General features: G+C 39.5%; 1 protein-coding gene across 1 annotated transcript in view; it reads left to right on the forward strand.

The window, feature by feature from the left end:
* lrp1bb (low density lipoprotein receptor-related protein 1Bb) overlaps positions 1 to 20,285 on the forward strand; it is a 281,139-nt gene that overhangs the window by 126,446 nt on the left and 134,408 nt on the right. Inside the window, exons 4-11 of the mRNA XM_042426612.1 lie at positions 574 to 693; positions 1,361 to 1,489; positions 3,456 to 3,713; positions 4,944 to 5,106; positions 14,858 to 15,080; positions 17,877 to 18,069; positions 18,218 to 18,361; positions 19,613 to 19,849. Of these exons, the coding sequence (XP_042282546.1) occupies positions 574 to 693; positions 1,361 to 1,489; positions 3,456 to 3,713; positions 4,944 to 5,106; positions 14,858 to 15,080; positions 17,877 to 18,069; positions 18,218 to 18,361; positions 19,613 to 19,849 (1,467 nt within the window). The remainder of the gene's footprint in view (positions 1 to 573; positions 694 to 1,360; positions 1,490 to 3,455; positions 3,714 to 4,943; positions 5,107 to 14,857; positions 15,081 to 17,876; positions 18,070 to 18,217; positions 18,362 to 19,612; positions 19,850 to 20,285) is intronic.

The raw sequence follows: 20,285 nt of genomic DNA on the forward strand, positions 1-20,285 counted from the left end.
TGCTTTCATTTGTGCCATTTATTCTTCTGAACATTCATCATGCCATAGTTAGCTGGTCTTTGTTCCTTCCTGTGAAAAGATTAGTGCTATACAAAGCATCCTCACCAATCACAACATTCGAAAAAATATGTGGAAAATTACTATGTAGGCACTTCCTGAGCACTGCTAACAGTCAATCAGTGTGTCAAATGACTGCAATGCAATGCTGGTAATAAGTTTCAGTCACCCTTATCAACAGTCATAGATTGCAGGGTCACAATTCACATGGTCTGTACAATAACAGAACAGTCATTACATTAATGTAAATTTGTATGTAACAAACGGAAGGATCACTTGTTCTACTTGGGACATTTGAACTTTACAGTAACAAAATGGCTGTTTACTCTGCACCGGTTTTAAACTTGTGACAGTCATCTGGAAATGTCCCTTTTTTGCAAAATGACAAGGGTGCATTTGTGAAGAAAATGAAAAAATAATCTCACAAATCAGAAAGAAATTTCCCATTCCACCTACCCTTTCATACCCTTTTTCCCCCAATTTTCACTTTTTTCTCTCATTCTCTTTCCCCTTCAGAGCTCCTGTCAGCCTGCCACGAGCTCCGGTGTCGCTACGGCTGTGTCATGACGAGAAATGGCACCTTTTGTTTCTGTGCTGACGGCTTTGAGGTCGGCGAGGATGGGACGAGCTGCAGAGGTAGGTTTCAGCAGCGCTGGTGGGGGCCTCCTGCCATGGACTCCTCTCCCACCCTTTTTTTCCTTCCTCTTCCCCACACCAATCTCTCCTTGTGCCCTCAGCCAGACTTCCCTCAGATGAATAAGCAGGGGGTGGTGGATATATGAGAACCATCTGTCTGCAGGCAGGGCCCAATGTACAGTACATTACACTCCAACACACATGCATACACATATACAGCACATACAGAACACAATTTGTCTGTGTCTCTTTCTGTTGCTTTTTTTACAAGCAACAGAAAGAGACAATGCTTTACAGTAAGTGCCACAAGCCTGGTTTCTGACAGCCAATGAGGAAGACAGAATTTTGATGTCAAAGGTGCCTCTAGAGTTGTGTCTTACTTGGACTCTGTACATACCTTATACCAAAGACATGGCATAAATAGCATATTATGCTGGAGGAAGAGGTTTAACAAAGAAGCAGCGCTTCCTGAATTTGATCCTGTTTAGGAAAGACATGTGAAAGAGTGGTTTATAGGGTACTGCGACTCCAAAAGAGGCTCCTTGGTTATAAAAGTAATTATGCCTGAGGTACCAGAGTGAGGCCACATTAAATATACTTTATGTATTTGGGTCATGTTTGAGCACACCTAATTTGTTACAAATGACTCTCCTCTTTTTTCCATAAGATCATGATGAATGTGCCATGTATGGCGCATGCAGCCAAACCTGCAAGAACACCTACGGGTCATACAGATGCAGCTGCACAGAAGGATACATCCTGCAGCCTGACAAGATATCTTGTAAAGCCAAACAAGGTGAGCAGCACACTTGTATCAGGAAACAATATGATCTGCATAGTATGTATGTTTCATTTCTAATAATAAACTGGGTTTTGTTCAAACCAGAGTGGAATTATAGCTTATCATCTCTTTAGTACTTCCCAGCATTGGTGGGGCAAGATTAATATGGTTTAATAGTGACCACATCTATCACCCACACGGGAATAGGTAGACGTGGTCAGGCCAGGATAATGATAAAATTGATGAGCATGAGATTTAAATGCGAGCAGTCTGGAGTATTTTGTGCAGAGACAATGCCCAGCGTCACCCTGATTTATGCTAATGCCTGATGCTTGTAACAAATCTGTCCCAATGAGTAAAACAGCCTACTTAGAAATAAAACGATAAAAAGTGGTATTGTGTTTTGGTGGTCTGCCATCAACAAGTAAACAAGCTTAACCTCATGCGATATTTTTGTCGTGCATTGAACCATGAATTCAATTTTTTTTCTCTTACTTTTTTTTTTGAGTGTTGTCACTATGGCATATATGGGTTGCAAATAGCTGGAGGCACAACACACCTAGCTGGGGAGAACACCACTGTTGCAGCTTTTAATCAATGTGACTGGTGTCCTACCAGGAATAAACTGAATATGATTACCCATAAACTTAACTGAACCCAATGCTCACATGCATTAATATTAATTCAGCAGAGAGCGATGGTGGTACGGCGATAACTATGGGGTTACCATTAGTTGTAAAAGCTCATGAATATAAATTTCAGATAGAGTTCTCTGAGGCCAGAAGATGAGGAGCAGCAGGGTATGAAAAACATATTAACGTGTTCAGTGTAAGATTGAAGTTAAAACTCTACAGCACAAATTTTCTTTTTTAGGAATTAATCTTGATTCAATCTCTTGTCCTTTGGCTCAGACTAAAGTGTAAGGTATACCACTTTCCATTCTATTTTTACCCCTAACATAAATCCGACTCTTCAACAGCTTGATGGTTGCCATGTCTGCTTGATAATACACTCCACAGATTCATGATATGTACCAAACTGTTGGTAATAGAAGTGTGGGGTAATTGCATGGTGCAGACAAATACATTTATTGAAATTTATATTGATGAGAATCATACGGATGTCCAAATAAAATACCAATGCCTAAAGGATGCATCTGGTTTTATTCTGTTTTTTTTCCTTCTTTCAATAGTGTCTGACTTTCCTACACTGTCTGTGGCACTGAGTTCCAAAGCCAAGTGTTCCTACTGAAGACAAAAATCTTTAAAAACAGTCCATGAATATATAGTTTGATAAAAAAAAAAAAAAAAAAAAAAAAAAGAATAGGCAATTTTCTTGACCAGCTTCACACTGTAGTTTTTAGAAAACTTAGAACACAAAGAGTAAGTAATGCATTTTTAGGGGACTATTTATCAGCTGCAGATTAATACACATGCACAAGTGAGTATTTATGGCAGCGGGACAGTATCAAAATAAACTACACTGTCCGCATTCATTGTAATGTCATTGTAATGCAACATGTCAAGCTAGTGCAATGGTGTGACTCACTGATGTATTTTAATAGCTCTTGGATGACAATGGAGCTCTATGTCACAGAGCAATAGTTTTGGGTTAAACAGGCAATACTTTGAAGGATCAATTCATTATTCCGTTATTTTTATTGTCTATTACTTGAGTTAATGTTGATGTGTCTCAATTTGTTGTGTCAGATCTTCTGTCTTTCTTTGAGTCTGTGAATTATGCTTGTCTTTCTTCCTTCCTTTTTTTTCTTTCTTTGTGTTTGTGTGCCCCTCTTTAGTATATACTGTATATTTCCATTATTTAAACCCTTATTTAGAATGTATTTTTGTTTTTCTTTATTCCTTTTTTGACTGAACATTTTTCCTTCTTTGATTTCAGGTAGTCCCTTGATGTTTCACCAATAAAAAAATGTGCTTCCCAAAATAAAGAAACAAAATGCTATTTCTCCCTCTCTCGCCAGATCCTGGTGACAGCCGTCCAATGCTTCTCATTGGTGGTTCAGAACGAATTGTCATCACCCATCTAAATGGAACAGGCCTTCAGCCCCTGAGGTCTCCGAGTGTAAATGGAACACTGGCATTGGATTTCCAGCACAACCAGAAAAGTGTATGCTGGGTTCTATCCACGGAGTCCTCTGGGCAACTTCGCTGTGCTGAAATGAGGAATCTACGTGGATTCACACGGGAACAGGAAATAAGAACACAACACAGTTTGCTAAGTACGTTTTCAGCCTTTCATACCCTTATCCTATGAACTCCTTTCCTTTTCTGTACTTTTCTGACAAATTTAAGTGGTTATCTGCACTCAAATCATGAACACACTTACCCACAAGAATAGAGGAGGATAGCAGCGCATCTTTTCTGAGATACACACAGATATCTCCCAGCACTCTCTGACACACACAGGCTCATCCTTCTTTCGCTCTCTTTTTCTCTTTCATACTCTTACCTGCAAGCTCTCCATCTATTCATTATATGTGCAGCTGAAGGCAGGTTAGCCTCAGCGGTTTTGGCAACTCACCTTTCCCCTACAGCTGTCCTTCAAAACCAACACGTTACACCATCTTCACTATATCAAAAGCATTTCCTTTTTTTCCCCTTTCGCTGAACTGGTCTTACAAATTTCAAACATGCTTGACATTAAATTTGTGTGGTTCATACATGGCTATTTGTCAGTTTTTATATTTGTTACAATACAACTATATGTGTACAACTCAAATTCATTACCTACAGTTTCATATTGATGTATAAATTTTAGAACAGCAAACACCTACATCAGAGGTGTCTGGTTATTATTGCTGCAGTATTATTATTATTCTTATTGCAAACATGCTAGCCAGCAGCCATGCCACTCTACATATTTTGCATATAAAAATCAGTTTACTTAGTCAGTAAAAGCTGAAATGTAATATCTCAATAGCTCTAACCTTGGACTTTGAAAGTCCAGGACTGCTACAGTACAGCAGTTGTTTTCATGAAGGTAGGTATTACATTATATCTTGTCACAAGCTGGCCCAAAGTATGCCTTTTGTGCCTTTGTGCCATTTGTGGAGTAGAGCGCGTGTACATTAGTAGGTTGATAATCATAATGGCTCAGTTGGTGGGTGATGAAACCCACAGTGTATTTTCAATCTGTATTTCTGTGAAATATGTGCCCACAAAGACTAGTGGACTAGATGACAGACGCTTCGAGCCAAACAGTGAACACTTCTGCTAATTCTGGGGACTCTAAAAGCACATATGGACTATGCTAAACGTCAGTACATGTCCATTCTGCAGTCATTATGTGTGAATGGAATAAGTGCCCTTATAATGCACTATATATATATATATATATATATATATATATATATATATATATATATATATATATATATATATATATATGTGTGTATATTTATTTATTATATGTTTTACAAAAGAATCTTACTCCTGTTTTCTTATTGCAGATGTTGACCAGATGGCCATTGACTGGCTGACAGGCAACTTCTATTTTGTTGACCGGGTCACTGACAAGATATTTGTCTGCGACCATAGTGGGAACACTTGTGTTACTATCCTACAACTAGACCTACTGAATCCTAAAGGAATAGCTCTGGATCCTCTCATGGGGTGAGTGTTCCGCAGCCTATATAATACACCATCTCTGAAAGCCCTGCAGGGCTCATTTATCATCATGCATCTTTTGTTAAGAAAAAAAAAAAATCATGGAAGAAGGAAAAAATCACTATGCATAACAATTGACTTGTCTGGAAGAATGTGAGTGAGTTACAATGAAGGGATTTAAATGATTCCCTGTCTTTCCACTCAGCCCTTTTCTCTTTGAGCTGTGTAATTTGGTGGATAGCTGGTGATGCTTCTTCTGTCTAGACATTCATTTGTATTCACTGATTTCACCCAGCATCTCTCAGTAAAAAATCCCCCTGCTGGAATTTCCATTACAAGATTTTTGTCTCTGTAGACATCACAAAAGAGCTGAGCAACTGTGGAGTAAAAAGTATCCCCACATTGCTCACAGTGAAAGAAATAAATAAAATACAGCATGTGGTTGACAGTCACATGAATCAGAATGTAACAGAACTTATATTGTAGGTTTCCCAGCTGTTTCCTGTGGCGGGTTGTGTCATCATGCAAAAAAACACAAACCAACCAAATAATGTGAATAAATTGCAAGCAGCTGTACCAGAGTGTGAACTTAGAGAAAGCTTCTCTTATTATTCCAGTTATCAACAGCTCAAAGCCTTCTGCCCTCGAACATACAGTGAGCAAGAGTGGAGCAGGGCCATTATATTATGAGGACGTAGGAACCGGCTGCATATTCAGAGTTAGAGCAAGTTTTTAATGATGCACCTTTTCTGTTTCAGATTCAGATTTCAGAAATCATTATCCATCTAATAATAATGATACACCTTTTCTGAAAAGAAGAGTGTGTCTCATTAGCGATGTATCTCAAAGCAAAATAATTACCACTTCCAAACAGCAGTAACAAAGGAAGCATCTAGATGTGGTGCACATTTTGTGCTGAATTGTATCCTGACCAGCTCCCATAGGCCTTAGACAATATACAAAATCTGTAAATCTTAACATTGCATCTTAACATATAATTAAATTGATAGTTGATGCTGAACTACATGTCTTATTTGTGCATTTTCAATTTATGAACTTTTTTTCAGCAGCTTGGGTTACCACTATCAACTATTGAGTCTAATTAGCTGCTGGTCTCTTAATGATACATACAGTTTTGATTTGGTTGGCAGTGTCTCTGTGTTCTCATTAAATGCTTGTCAGCCATTGGTAAGCAATATGGCGTATGGTAAATATTGTACCTTTGAGTCTCTACTTAAGCTGGCTCTCCATGAAGTGCCTTAGATAAGTCAGGCTTGTTATTCAGAGGTTTCGTCATAATAGTACATGACTCACACACACAAGTGCCCATTCTGTTGTGTGTATAGAGGGATGATAGTATGGATATAGAGTGCTGGCCCTCAAGGGGACTGGGCATGGAGGCTGCTGGCTGGATTGACTCTATAAGACACAGAAGTTTTCCAAGTCTTCTTCCTGCCTCTAATTGGGGAAACATGGGTACAGCTGTTGCTGAAGATGCGAGCCTGAGAGAGGTCTGTCAGCCTGGAGCAATGGAGTGAAAACATAAGAAATTAGGGAGGTCTTAGACAGTAGCACAGTGTGAGGAACAGTGTTTATAGAATATTCTCTGGTATGGCACTCCGTTTTTATTGTTGTTTGATTCTTTCTGTCTCTTTTCTGCTCTTACTATTAGATAAGGCATTTTAACTTTGCTATAGGAAAGCTATTTGATGGACAAGCTGTTCTTTTCTTAAAAAGCATTTTGAATGAGAGTCTAAAGGAAAGTTTGGTTTGTTCGTACACTAAATGTTTTATCAGCACTGTACAGTCCCCTTTGAATTAAGTGTGAATGAGTGTTACCGAATGTACTTTTTTATGGAAAGTCAGAAAAAATTGTGCTCAGTCAGATTAATAAAGCCTGGAAGGATGTAACAAATAAGTATGTCAGATTAGCACCAGATCAATGTTTCTTCGATTGAAGCAAGTGCTATCACAAGCAGTGGGTGGGTGGTTGCAGAGCAAGGATGTCACCTCATTGGCAAGGTAGAAAAAATCATCCCAAACGAAGCTTTCAGAACAGATTAAAGCCCTGGCTTTTGACTTGCAGGGAGCATTTCTACATATGTTAACCTGAGGTTTTGGAACTTTGACTATATTTAACATAGATATCCGACATCATAACACAACATAAATAACAGAAAACCAGAAAAAGCATAATATGTCCCTTTCAAAATTAATTTTAGACACCCAATCGCTTTTTAAAATTCTGTCTCACTTATGCCAATGTGTGCATTATATTATTAAAGAAACATAATAGCCACACTGAAATATACACCTGACCTGATGCTGAGAAGAGTCTGTAGGTAGACACTATGTATATGGGGACACTATACTGGGGGCTGACACTTGCTGTCTTATCATTAATTAAAACTGCTGGTTGTCGCTATTTTTGTGACATACACTTTGCTAACACCACTGCACAAGAACCAGAAACATGAATAACCATAATTCCATGTTGCATGCAGACATCAGGCTTTTCCTAAACATTAAAATTCAGACACTTTCTTCTGCCGTGTTGGTCAATCTGCAGGAATCAAGTGCAGTGGATATTTGTATTAATTTCCATTCTCTTCTTCCATATTTTGTGTCTCTAAACAAGAATGCCTTTAAATATATGTTGCACAATTTTCAGTGGTGCCACTTTTCTTTCATTTCACCGATGCATAACCTCAGTGTGGTCCTTTAGTAAGTAAGGAGAAATGCAATGTGGCTGTTATGCTCATAAAAAGCAAATACTTAGTAAATATCCCCCTAAGAATCTCATGATCTTGCGAATCCAGCTGCCTTGCAAGGTAAGATGGTGATAGACGGTGATAGACAGATGGTTCATCCAATCACCTGCCCGGTATTTTTGAAAGTACTTGCCCGTTTCCAAGGATGACTTCTCAGATGGTTACATGTATCAAACCATCTGGCATGTTAGGTTAGCCCAGTGGTGCTTTGAGCTAAATGCTAAAATCAGCACTCAGCACTGACTCAACCAATATAAAACCAAGACCACAATTTTTCCCTGACCTCAAGCAGTTGCTTTTAGTTCATAACCATAAAAATTACCATAAAAAACATTTTTCATGGTTCAGCTGCTGAGATGATATTGTGTTGCAAGAGCGGATATTGTAAGAAAGAAAAATGAAATTCATTGTCACTGAACACTCCAGATATGTTGTTTATGGACTGACTCATATTACGACATCACATTTTTCTTAAAATGCAATGCTATTAATTGAAAGTATATAGGTGTAGTCTCTAGGTGACGAGGTTGCATTCACATAACCAAAACAAATAGCTGAAAACTGCACACTGTACAACTTTGCGCATAGATTCACAGTTTTGTTGGCAGTAGAAAAACCTTTACATAACCAGGAGTAACTTGTTTTAATGTAAGTATAAAAAAAAATTGTCTAATGAGTGTTTAATTGATATTAAAAAGAGAAAAGTTGTAATGGAACGCCACAATCTAAAGAAGACTAGTATTTTACAATAGTGATAACAGTTTAATTTTTTTTCAACAGCAAACATGCTGATATACTGTGTACTGTGCATATTGTGCTTCTTTTGTGTTGAAATATAATTTGCTATTAACAACAGATACTTACAATTGTTAACAATGTCAAAGTCCACGATTATAATAATAATTGTAACTTTATTTACTGAGCACCTTTCAAAACAACCGTTACAAAGTGCCTCACAAAGCAGGACAAATAAAGAAAGCAGGCAAACAATCAAATCCAAAATCATAGTCAACAAATAAAATAACAAATAAAACAGTTAAAAGTATAAAATAATGGATAAAAGTAACAGATAAAATAAGTAACAGATAAAATAAATAAGAAAACTCCATACAGTAAAAGTAGGTTTGGGGAGATGATTTAGAAGAAGGCAGTGAATTTTCTAGTCTGACTTCCTCAGGTAAGCTATTACAAAGGGTTGGAGCCCTGACAGCAAAAGCCCTGTCACCGTTGGTCTTCAGCCTTGACCAGGAATAGCTGACAGGGCCTTATCAGAGGATCTCAAGCTACGGGCTGGTGAGTGATGATTTAGAAGCTCAGCCATGTAGCTCGGTGCCACACCATGCAGGGCCTTAAAAAATCAAGACTAAAATTTTAAAATCAATTCTAAAATAGACAGGCAGCCTGCGAAGGGAAGCTAAAATAGGGGAGATATGATCATACTTTTGTGATTTGGTTAACTTTTATACTATTATAAAGGCTATGCTCAATATAATATGGCACTACATTCGTCTAATTATAGCCTGTGTTGTCTAATTAAGCTATCATAGGTCCATGTTGGTGGCATTAAATGTGGTGTCTAATTACAGCATAATTTGGTAGTAAGGGTAGAATAGTGTCTAACTGTAGCCTATTTGGATCATTTGATTTCTAATTAAATTATTATCTTGTAAAATGGTGTCTAATAGTATATGAGGATCTCCTATTTGGTTTCTAATTGTAGTATAGTTTTGGTATAATAGTGTCTAAGTATAGTATATTGTGGGTCTAATATGGCATTTTATGCAGTTTCTAATTACAGCATATTTTAGGTGTACGGTGTCTAATTAGGGTATAGCTGTGTTTGTTTACTTTCTAAAAAGAACATATTTCTAGTTTTTGTCTAATTTAATACAAAGTAGGGCTTATTACGTCTTATCAGTGTACCATAAAATGAAGTGCGACCAGTTCAGCCACTGCGCACCACTACATGCTGGACCATAGGGGTGCCAACAGTAAGCACTAAGGGGGGGCACCGCACCTGAGTGTGCATGCCTGACCACTTGGGGGACTGGACCCAGATGGCAGAAGGTGAGGCGTGGTCCACAGCAGTGGAGGAGCCACCAACTGGCTCGGGAGTGGAGGCCTGGGCAGAAGATGGATGGTCACCCAGCTGGAGCCTCACTGAAGAGTGCGATCCATCCTCGCTGTGCAGGGCTTGGAATTTGCTCAATTGAAGAGTGTCAGATGAGAGCGGTTGGAGGGAGTGTTTAGCACAACTCTTGCTACTCTTGACCAGGACCAACGGCTCCAAGTTGCAGGGAGAGGAGTGGGCTTGGGACTTGGGTTTAGCCCCGAGGATGGGCCACATGTCATCATTCAGAGCCAGGACATCAGTTGAAAGGATCTGCTCCCCTCCGGTCATGACAGAGCCAGACCAGGAAAGAGTGGCATCGTTGTGTGCAACAGAAGCCGGGCTGGCACCTCCGCTGCCGCAGCAGGCAGAGCCCAATGTGGAGAGATGTTTGGCTTGGGCAGTGGCAATGGATGAAAACCCCAGGATTAGCTCATCCTTGTTATATCATAGAGGTATCACTGCAACATTGCATTTCAGTCTTGAAACAGCAAATATGAACAAAGCAGCTGAAGTATGTCTTTAGGAAATTATTTCCTGACACTTCTGTATAAAATGGATATAAAGCTACTACTTAAAGAAAAGAAGCACAGAGAACAACTTTGCAGTATATGCATTTTATTGATTATCAGTTATAACAGTGTCTATTCAGTCTTCTGTATGACTTTGAGACACACATTTTTCACTGGTCCCATACAGTTTATTTTATCAGGGGTGTTCATTTCCAGAATCCAACATGGATCTCATTGTAGCGGCAAAATGCACAAGTACAGCATCAGCACCATCCTAATCCCAGAAAGCTATCATTTGTATGCCAGTGGAGGTGCACCTGTTTGGGGAGCTGGGTTCCTTGCTGATGCTGACAGTTTTTCAGCACAGCCTGGTCTAGGGTTCAAAGGGCAGCCTATCTCTCCCCTGACTTGACTTGTGCAGATTAAGTCGGCTCTCCGCCGCTCTCTGACTGTAGCTCATTATCATTGAAGGCTGTTGGAGTTCTGTCCTCACAGAGACACAGCTGGACAGCAAAGCAAACCTGCTATGTTAATTACTGTATGTGCAGACCTGAGCAAAACAATTCTGATAATCCATGGGATCTTTACTTATATTTAAAGGACATTTCAGGTGTTCCCTATTGTAAGAAACAAATTAGAGTATCTTTAACACTTGTTTTTTATGAGTTACACTGACTCCCTGTGTCTTTTGGAATTGATTTTCAAGCCCTCCTCACAGTATTGGAGGTACTAAATGGTTTGGCTTCTCTGTGCATCACACATTGTCTATCATTTAATGTCTATTCACGTACTGTGAGGCCTCTACAGCATGCCTTCTAAATGTCCCTAAAATTACCACAAAGGAAATGGGAATTGCTGTTTTTATTGTGTTTTTATTTGCCTCCAGGTTACGGAGCTCCTATGTATCAGAGAGGCAGCCTCGCTGTGAATTTTTATAAGGAATTTTAAAACATTCTTATGCTTTTTTTCATTTAACATTTATTCCACACCCTTTATGTATTGTTTTAATTAATTTGAATTTATTGTATGGATATTTTTATTTTGTTAGGCTATTTTGTTTGGTGTTTTGTGGGGGGCATTTTTATGCCTTTGTTAAAGACAGAGAGATGACTGGAAATGAGGTGCAGGTGAAGTGAGATACAACAAAGGTTCCTGGCCGGACTCAAACAGGGGACATTGCTGTTCCTGGTCATCGTCTTAACAATGGATGTATTAAAAAGAACTGGATACCATTATCAATGATGGCGCTCCGTTCATCCCTATGAAAGATGCTCACTCAGCGCATATAACAAAAAAAACTTAGCTTGCTTCTTGAGTAAGCTTGCTTCTTGATGTGACTCTATAGAGTCACATCAAAGACCCTTAAACTGACACAAATTAGACCACGAACCCCCATTTGATTTTGTCCCAGGGTCCCCCATCTGATAAGATTTTTGCTTTTAAATGTTTTATCACAGAAAGTTTATGAAACCCATGACCAAAATAGTCATACATTCTGTCATTATGTTACTTATGGATGGAACTAAAGTGAAAATAAATTATTCCCCTTTTTGCTGGGGACCCCCTGGAACCCCATCAAGTACCCCTGGGGATCCCCAGACCCCACTTTGAGAACCACTGCCATAGAGCATGCTCACTAGTACCTCTCCAGCCAAGAGAGCATGCATGTCCAAGACTTCCACTGGCCAAGATGCACACATGAATGGGAAAAAAATAATTAAGTTTAAATTAAATGAATTAAATTACGGTTATTAAATTACTGAATTTTCTCTGGAAAAGGAAAATAACTTCTTTCGCAATGAAAACAATAAGATGGGTCCAGGATCAATAGACAGTGTAATGAAGTACATGTAACTCAAACAAGTGGATTTAGTGTTAAGTTACTCTCTAACAGCATTAAGGGCAAACCATTGAACTGTAAGACAATTCACCTCATGAATATGAGACAATTACATCCACTTTCAGCTGTGGTTTGGGTAACCACTCCTGAGAAAAATATCCAGGTCTTTAGACTGCCAGATGCTTACCTGCCTTCACCATTTACTCCTTTGTCTCTTATTTAATTTCATGTCATGCTGTGCTGGGCAGCATCAAGTTGGTACTGAGAATACCACTGCAGCAATTTTTGGGGGAAGTTGTTGGTGTTACTGGATCAAGAATCAGATCTGGCACATGTCACCTGCTTATTAATACAGTTGTAAGACTCAATTTTTGAAATTTGTTTAACTATTCTGTTTTTCGGTGTTGATTTCAAAAACATTGACTATTAGACCGATGATCACCAAGTATCAACAATCTTGGTAACTGTCATCACTGTACAACCTCCTTAAACTAGATAACATAATAAGATTATGTAATCCCTGGGCTGCCAACTCTCACACATTGACCATGAGACTCACGCCACACGTCCATTTTCTCAAACAGAGAATCGCAAATCCATAACCGATGACGCCTCAGATTCACTGACAGTGCACAGACAGAGCAGACAGAGCAGCACAGCACAACAGTAGCACCATGCAGCAGCAAGTTATTCATATACACAAATCTATTGTATTTTAATGTATTCCCATGCATGCTGCTCAGAGTAATCTCAGTCAGCGGCTCTTCTGGCAACAGCACAGCGTCTCGCCCCCTCCTCTTGGGCTGCGTGCATGCAGGCAGGCGTGAGAGTGATTTACTATGGTTACGCGGATGCTCTGTGTCTGTCGCTCTGAAACTTTCCTGCAATTCCCAGTGATAGTTTTTAGGTAACCTACCATTTTAGGCTACATAATGTTTTTATAATATAATTTCAAATATGAAATAGCCATTCTTCTAATAATCATTTCCTGTTTTGATCCAACCAATTATATACTGTTGTTGATGCATTCTTGGTTTTCTAAGCACTGTCAATCTAATTAATCTAGACTGATGCCGGTGGCCAAATCTTGACTTAATCCAAGAGGTTAGGTGATGTAGAAATGAAGGGAATTTTGTTTGGGGGGGGGGGACCCCCCAGACCCCCCCACCAATTATGTATCTTTCCAAGTTTTCTCCCCCATTTTAAAACATATCCAGGTGCCTATGGTTGAATGTATTGTCTTTTTTCGTGTATGCAATGGTCATTATGGTTATGTTATTTTATTTATTATGGTCTAATTTTATGAATTTGTCAGGTATTATTCAGGATCTGTTGGTGTAAAGTTGTATAGCTGGCCCAAGTAGAGCAAGATTAGTAAAGTTATTGCAGCATTGCAGCACTAAACAAGGCCAGAGAGCGGTCAAGTGGGTCACATTACGATGAATAATGCTCACTTTATTATGAACAAAAAAAAGTACTGCTAAAGAATACCATGAACAGGGTTTTAAATATGCACTTGATGGCTACATACATGGTATTGTGCTATGCTACTGATTGATGCTAAAGCTAACAGGTCCCAGGAACAAAAAGTCAACGTCCTCACCATGTTTTTGATCCATGTAGAATACAGAGGAATAGCATTTTTCTTGTATTGCAGTGTAAGATAGCACTAGTATTATAAGTAATGAAAATGTAAAATGTAAAATACGACTGTTGTTTTATTCTAACATAACCCTGATTGGACACTTACCTTTCTTACTTGAGCAAGAAAGAATTGTTATTATTTTCAAATAGTATGTTTCAGTTTAAACATTACAAGAGAAAAGTTGTTTGACAAATGTCATTCTTGGGAATATCTGGGCAGTGAGTTTGGCTGGAACCTATACTTCTCCAAGTGCAATGAAAAACAGGACCAAGCCTACACAGTGGATGTGCTAGTCATGAACAAGGATTTTGTTTAACCCAACCTATAAACACACAAATAATGTAGTTAGCTAATGACATGCTAACTCTTGTCCTTGGAAATAATGAAACAGATAATGTAACAGCTGTGGGTTATAAACTAATATGTCAGGCAGGCAAATGGTTGCAATTTACATTACAGCAGACAAACATACTCTTTCTATTCCTTATACTTTTGCTGTTTTATTTCTGGCTTGGGAAAAAGGCTGTACAAAAGCACCACCGTCCTAAGATGCTGAGTAGTAATGCACATGCTTCAACATGTGATGTCCAAAACTTTATCTCCAGTTGCTAGAACATTCACTGTTTGGGGGATGGGTTCAGTGATAAGTGTGACTCTGTTTTATCAAATGGCTACAGGTAAATACACCATCATGTCAAACAAGGCAGAAAAATACACAAACCTGTACTATAAGGTAAAGTATGTCTGTACATATGTTTATTGTATGTAGAAGGAACAGGTCTTAGACTATTTGGAGAAAAGAGTGAGACTCTCAACCCCAACAATTTAGACAGCAGCCTTTCTAGCATTTAATCGTTTAAATACTCCCACCCTTTGCAGAATGATGTTCTTCACTGACTATGGAAACCTGGCCAAGGTGGAGCGCTGCAATATGGACGGCACCAACCGGACCCGTCTGGTGGATTATAAAATTGAGCAGCCCACAGCTGTGGCATTGGATGTGGTCAAGAAGCTGGTGTACTGGGCAGATGCCTACCTGGATTACATCGATGTCGTGGATTACCAAGGCAGGAACAGGCACACCATTATCCATGGGAGCCAAGTGAGTGTCACATTTCACTATAAGTGCTGCTTTTTGTCTTTCATGGGCTCCACATCATAAGGAGCCACTGTGGACAAACATCAGTGGGAATATGAACAGACAATTGGCTTCTCTTACCAGTACTTTCTCCCTCTTCATTTGAGAGACACTAAATTGTGGTATGAGAGGGAGTTTCTTGGTTAATTTTCTGATTTAGGGCACATTGTTTTATCACTGCAAGGCAGGTGGTATATTCATTGCTTGTTGCTATAATTCACTCCTCATTTTCACAGAAAAGGTCTTCTGAATAGGGAATAGATGATTTATTAAATTTATGGAATTGACGCACATGTGGTGCTGTCTTCCAAATGAGCATGTCAATAGTCTCTCTCCAGTAGTATGTTTGAGGCCTTTCATCACAGATTATGACTATTCATTAAAAGACCCTTTCAAGCAACTTGGACTACATATTCATCATTTATGAGGGAAAAAAACATACATATTATTGTGTTTGCAGGTGTTCTTTGCATAATATTGCCTCCTTCATCAGCTTGTGGTCTTGGTAGACAGAGGGTTTATAGCATTGCATCTACATGACAAATGTCATGCAGCTCCTTTCTGCATCTTTTCCATAGACTGTGTAGTCTTTTCTGTCATAGGTAACAGTATCAGTGGTCAAATGTGACTACCTTGCCCACCACTTAATCTACCACGTTGCTATACAATTTTATATTATATTCATTATAATCATTTCATACTTGGAATTTGCGATCTGTATTTTTCATTTCCCTTAAATTTGAGTATTTTTCCTAAAAACAAAATCGTAAAACAAAATCTTTTGCTTTCAAAATACCCTCCAATTCTTCCAGATAGCATACGGAAGTGGGCCAATTCAGGCAATGATGGCCCGGACAAAATGGATGTGAGCCTGAAATGGCCTACATGTAAAATAGCAAATATGGCCCAAATATCCCAAATCAAATGTGGGCCTTTTTTGGTAAAGATGCGGTGCTCTCAGGTATGTGTATTCTGGATGTGGGCCAGTTCTGGTTTATCTGGTTTGGTCTTGGTTGACATACGGCATTGCTATGGCTTGCTTGTGGCCCAGATCTGGGAAACAGGAGTGGAACGCTGAAGTGACATCATTCCACAGTATGTGGGCCAGATAAAAGCGCCGAAAGTGTTGGGTGTGGGCTAGATCTGGGCTATTTACTATTATGGTCTAGAGAAAAATGTAATTCTGATTGGCTATGATAGTAATGCGTGTAACTGTTGTGTCTTGCTTAAAGGAATCTTTTGCCATTTACAGAAATATGCTTATTCGCTTTCTTGCCAAGAATTACATTAAAAGATGTATTTCATCTCATGTCTGCCCATTAAATATGAAGTTACAGCCAGGGGACATTAGCTTAGCTTAGCATAAAGACCAGAGCAGGAGTTTATTTGTTCCTGAGTCAGGTACCACAGGCCAATGAGACAATTAGGGCTGCAAGTAACGATTATTTTAATTACTGATTAATCTTTTGATTATTTTCTCAGTTAATTGATAAGTTATTTGGTCCAAAAATTTCAGAAAATGGGGAAAAATGTTGATCACTGTTTCCCACAACCCAAAGTGACATCCTCAAATGTCTTGTTTTGTCCTGACCGACAGTCAACAACCCAAGGATATTCAGTTTACTATCACAGATGACTAAAAAAATAATCAAAATAGATAGCGATTAAGCTTCCCAGTTGTCGGAGCCATTGACAGTGACATTGCATATTTGAACAGGCACGTACCGGTCCATGGGCCATCTGTAATTATGTAAATTCAGAGATTTGTAGGTGCTTGTGCATGTTTGCAGAGCTTGCTGCGAGAAGCATGCAATACGTCTTAGCCCACCACAGAAACCCCCTAATACCTCAGCTTGTCATTTTTACACCTCAGTTATTGATTGGATAGGAAGATTTTTTTACATTTGGACCGAGTCACACTAGATGTTTCCCCGTTTCCAGTCTTTATGCTAAGCTAAGCTAACCGACTATAACTTCATACAGATGTGAGAGTAAGAACATGAACAAGCATTTTTCCCAAAATGCTGAACTATTCCCTTAAGAATAATCTCCCTATCTGTAGAGGCAGAATATGTTACTTTTATAGAAAAGCAACAATACAATACAGTTTCAGCGTAACTAACCTTTTCTATCTTTTAATCTTCACAACCTTGCTTTTCTATTTCCCCTGTCTGAGGTTGATCCTGTCTGGTTGATTCTGTCATCATATTCCCTCCAGCAAGTACCAAATAGCATGAATTACATGTCCTGTAGGTAAAGATGCAAGTACAGTATATGCAGTATGTGTGAGATTGCTTTGAAAGTTCTCCTGTGAAAGTAGAGTGCTGAGGCCAGTTCCATAGAGAGAGATGGTTGAGTGGTTTGTTTGTAATTTATTTATTTATTCTGACGCATGTTTCTTGGTGCCCCTGATGTTAAGGTGTGGCCCAGTGAGCTTAGGTGTACTTCCTGTGAACACAGCTCATCCAGCCATGTCGCTTTGTGTGGGTGTCAGCCTGCTAAATGTAGCATGGAGGCTGTGGTGTCAGGGCCAGTGGCCTCCCCTAGGCGTCCAGCTTTTGACCCATTGTGGGCTGCCAAATGCGCAGACAGCCCCAACCCCATCTCCCATCCCCCTCATGCTTGCTGCATGTTTTGAGATAAAACGCCTCTCATTAATTTTTGTTGTTATTGTTTTCTTTTTATACCCTCTTGTGGTTTTACTTATTTTCGGCTTCTGGGATGATAAAAAAAAGCACCATGGATCTTCTTGTTTTCCAGGTGTCATACATTTATGCATTAGCTGTGTTTGAGGACTACCTCTATGCTACCCACTCTGACCCTTCCAAAGGGAGTTCCACTGTGGAGCTGCTGCAGATCCACAGGTTCAACATCACAGCAGAGAGCAGGACACTAGCCAGCCTGGGGAATACAAGAAGACTCCGTGTTTACCACAAACTCACTCAGCCAAAAGGTAAAGGACATTTTCTATATAGGTTAACATGTGCAAGTATGTGTCAGAATTTTGACTTTTGACTCTTAAGCCGGAGTCTGTGTTAGTACAGAAAGAGGATGCTTTATTGGCTTTTAATGATTTATCTGTCATTTCATTTTGTCCACAGTCAGGAGTCATGCATGTGAGATGGATTCATATGGAAAATCGGGTGGATGCTCCCATATTTGTCTTCTGAGTGGCAGCTACAAGTCCAGAGCCTGCCGTTGTCGTACTGGCTACAGTCTGGGCTCTGATGGACAGTCCTGCAAAAGTTAGTTTGTGTATTTTATAACATATCCTTTAAAGCAGTCTTGTTTTTACCATTTAAATCCATTTGTTTTAAAGGACTGTCGTTGGCAGTTCTTCATATTCTTAAGGATCCTGACATATGCCTGAAAAGGACAACATAAGGACGTGAATGTTCTGCATCACTGCTCTTTTTAATATTGACAATTATGCCTGAAAAGGTCATGTGTCATATTAGAGCTGAGGGTGTGCCACACATGTATCAGCCATAGACTGACAATGAAAAAGATGAGCGCTAGTGGATACAGACCCATTTGTAAGTGACGTTCCGCTATCGACCTGTCGTGAGCCTGATTGATTATTGCCATAATGAGGTTTTAAGTTTGTCTGCATTTGTTGGCTGGTCTGATCAATTGCTGGACATTGTGTAGTTGACAATAAAAGCAGAAGATCAAATTGATGACACAATTGGAGGGCCCACCACATTTCGATCGGGGTAACGAAGCATCGGGAGGCTTGGCATGACAGATTTGATTTATTCTCCCCTTATAGATGTTCTGATGACACCAGCTATCTCTCTCTTGCTCGCGCTTTCCCCTCTCCCTAAACATAATGAGATTCGGTGCTAAATGGTAGTGCTTCTTCATACAGCAGTCATGCTGGAGTTTGATATCTGGGTCTCTTGCAATGCTTAATTGTCTCCTGGGTAGTTGGTCTCTCCCTCACAAAATGATAAATTGAAGTGAGGCATGTGTGGTCCTCACCCCCAGCATCACAGTCTCTGGGGCAGGGGCTGAGAGCGAGGAGAGGTCTACTTCTCTCACTGGAAACCCTCCTTCATTCCTCCTCTTGCCTCTCCGGAGGATCCCAAAGGGTTTGAGAGCATACAGCCCCCTAAGCGGCTGGTGGGCCACTGAGGAGCTGCCTCAGCGTTCTAGGCCTCTCTGTTTGCCTTTCTACCCAGACACCATGTTATTTTAGATCAGAGGAAATGTTCACAGCCGAGGTAAGTATTGCCATTGTCTGTTTGCTCAAGCATTTTCCTTCTCCTATACTGTGAAGGCAGCTTTGTAGCGCAAGTGTGATTGAGGGGGGAGAGTATGGTCATTGGCACTGATTACTGGCTCCATTAAGGTGAATGGATGGCCCTGGCTCCCGCTCACATATAAGAACAATGTGGCCGGTAAGAGGGTTTAATGCTGGGATCAGCATTGATGAATTGGACCAATTAATTAACAATAACAGTAAAATGGGTCTGTCCTTTCTTGCCCTGTAGAGCCCAAAAACGATCTCTTCCTCTTCTATGGTAAGGGGCGTCCGGGGGTCATCCGAGGTCTGGACATGAACATCAAGTCCAGCGATGAGCACATGGTGCCAATCGAGGACCTGGTCAACCCTCGAGCTATTGACTACCATGCAGAATTAGGACACATCTACTTTGCTGACACCACCAGTTTCCTCATAGGGCGGCAAAAAATAGATGGGAACAGTCGAGAGACAATTCTCAAAGATGGTGAGTCAAAATGCTTTTTTTATACTAACTGCAGAATTTCCCCAGAATAATGAATCTGGTATGCAATGTCTTATATTAGTGACTCTTTTCCTGACATTAATGACTTTAACCTTTAATGGTTAAAGGTTAAAGCCATTTCACACACTCTTACTCTACTCAAAACACTGAAAAGGTATACTTAAAATGCACTACACACTAATTGTACCTCATCTCAGGAAAAAAAAAAAAGAAAAACATGTAAATATGTTTTAGTAGACTGGCAAGAGGCTGCTCTGTAGGCAGTTTTCAAGTGTTTATCATTTATACAAACATGGTTTTACCAATAATTAAGCACTGTGCATTTCATTAAATCAATTTGATGTCACAGAATGAAAATACAAGTTCTTACCAAAGAATGCTTTATTGCTTGAATGAGTAATAATATAAAACACAGCAA

Source organism: Thunnus maccoyii, chromosome 11 (assembly GCF_910596095.1).
Source record: "Thunnus maccoyii chromosome 11, fThuMac1.1, whole genome shotgun sequence".
NCBI classification, from domain to species: Eukaryota; Metazoa; Chordata; class Actinopteri; order Scombriformes; family Scombridae; genus Thunnus; species Thunnus maccoyii.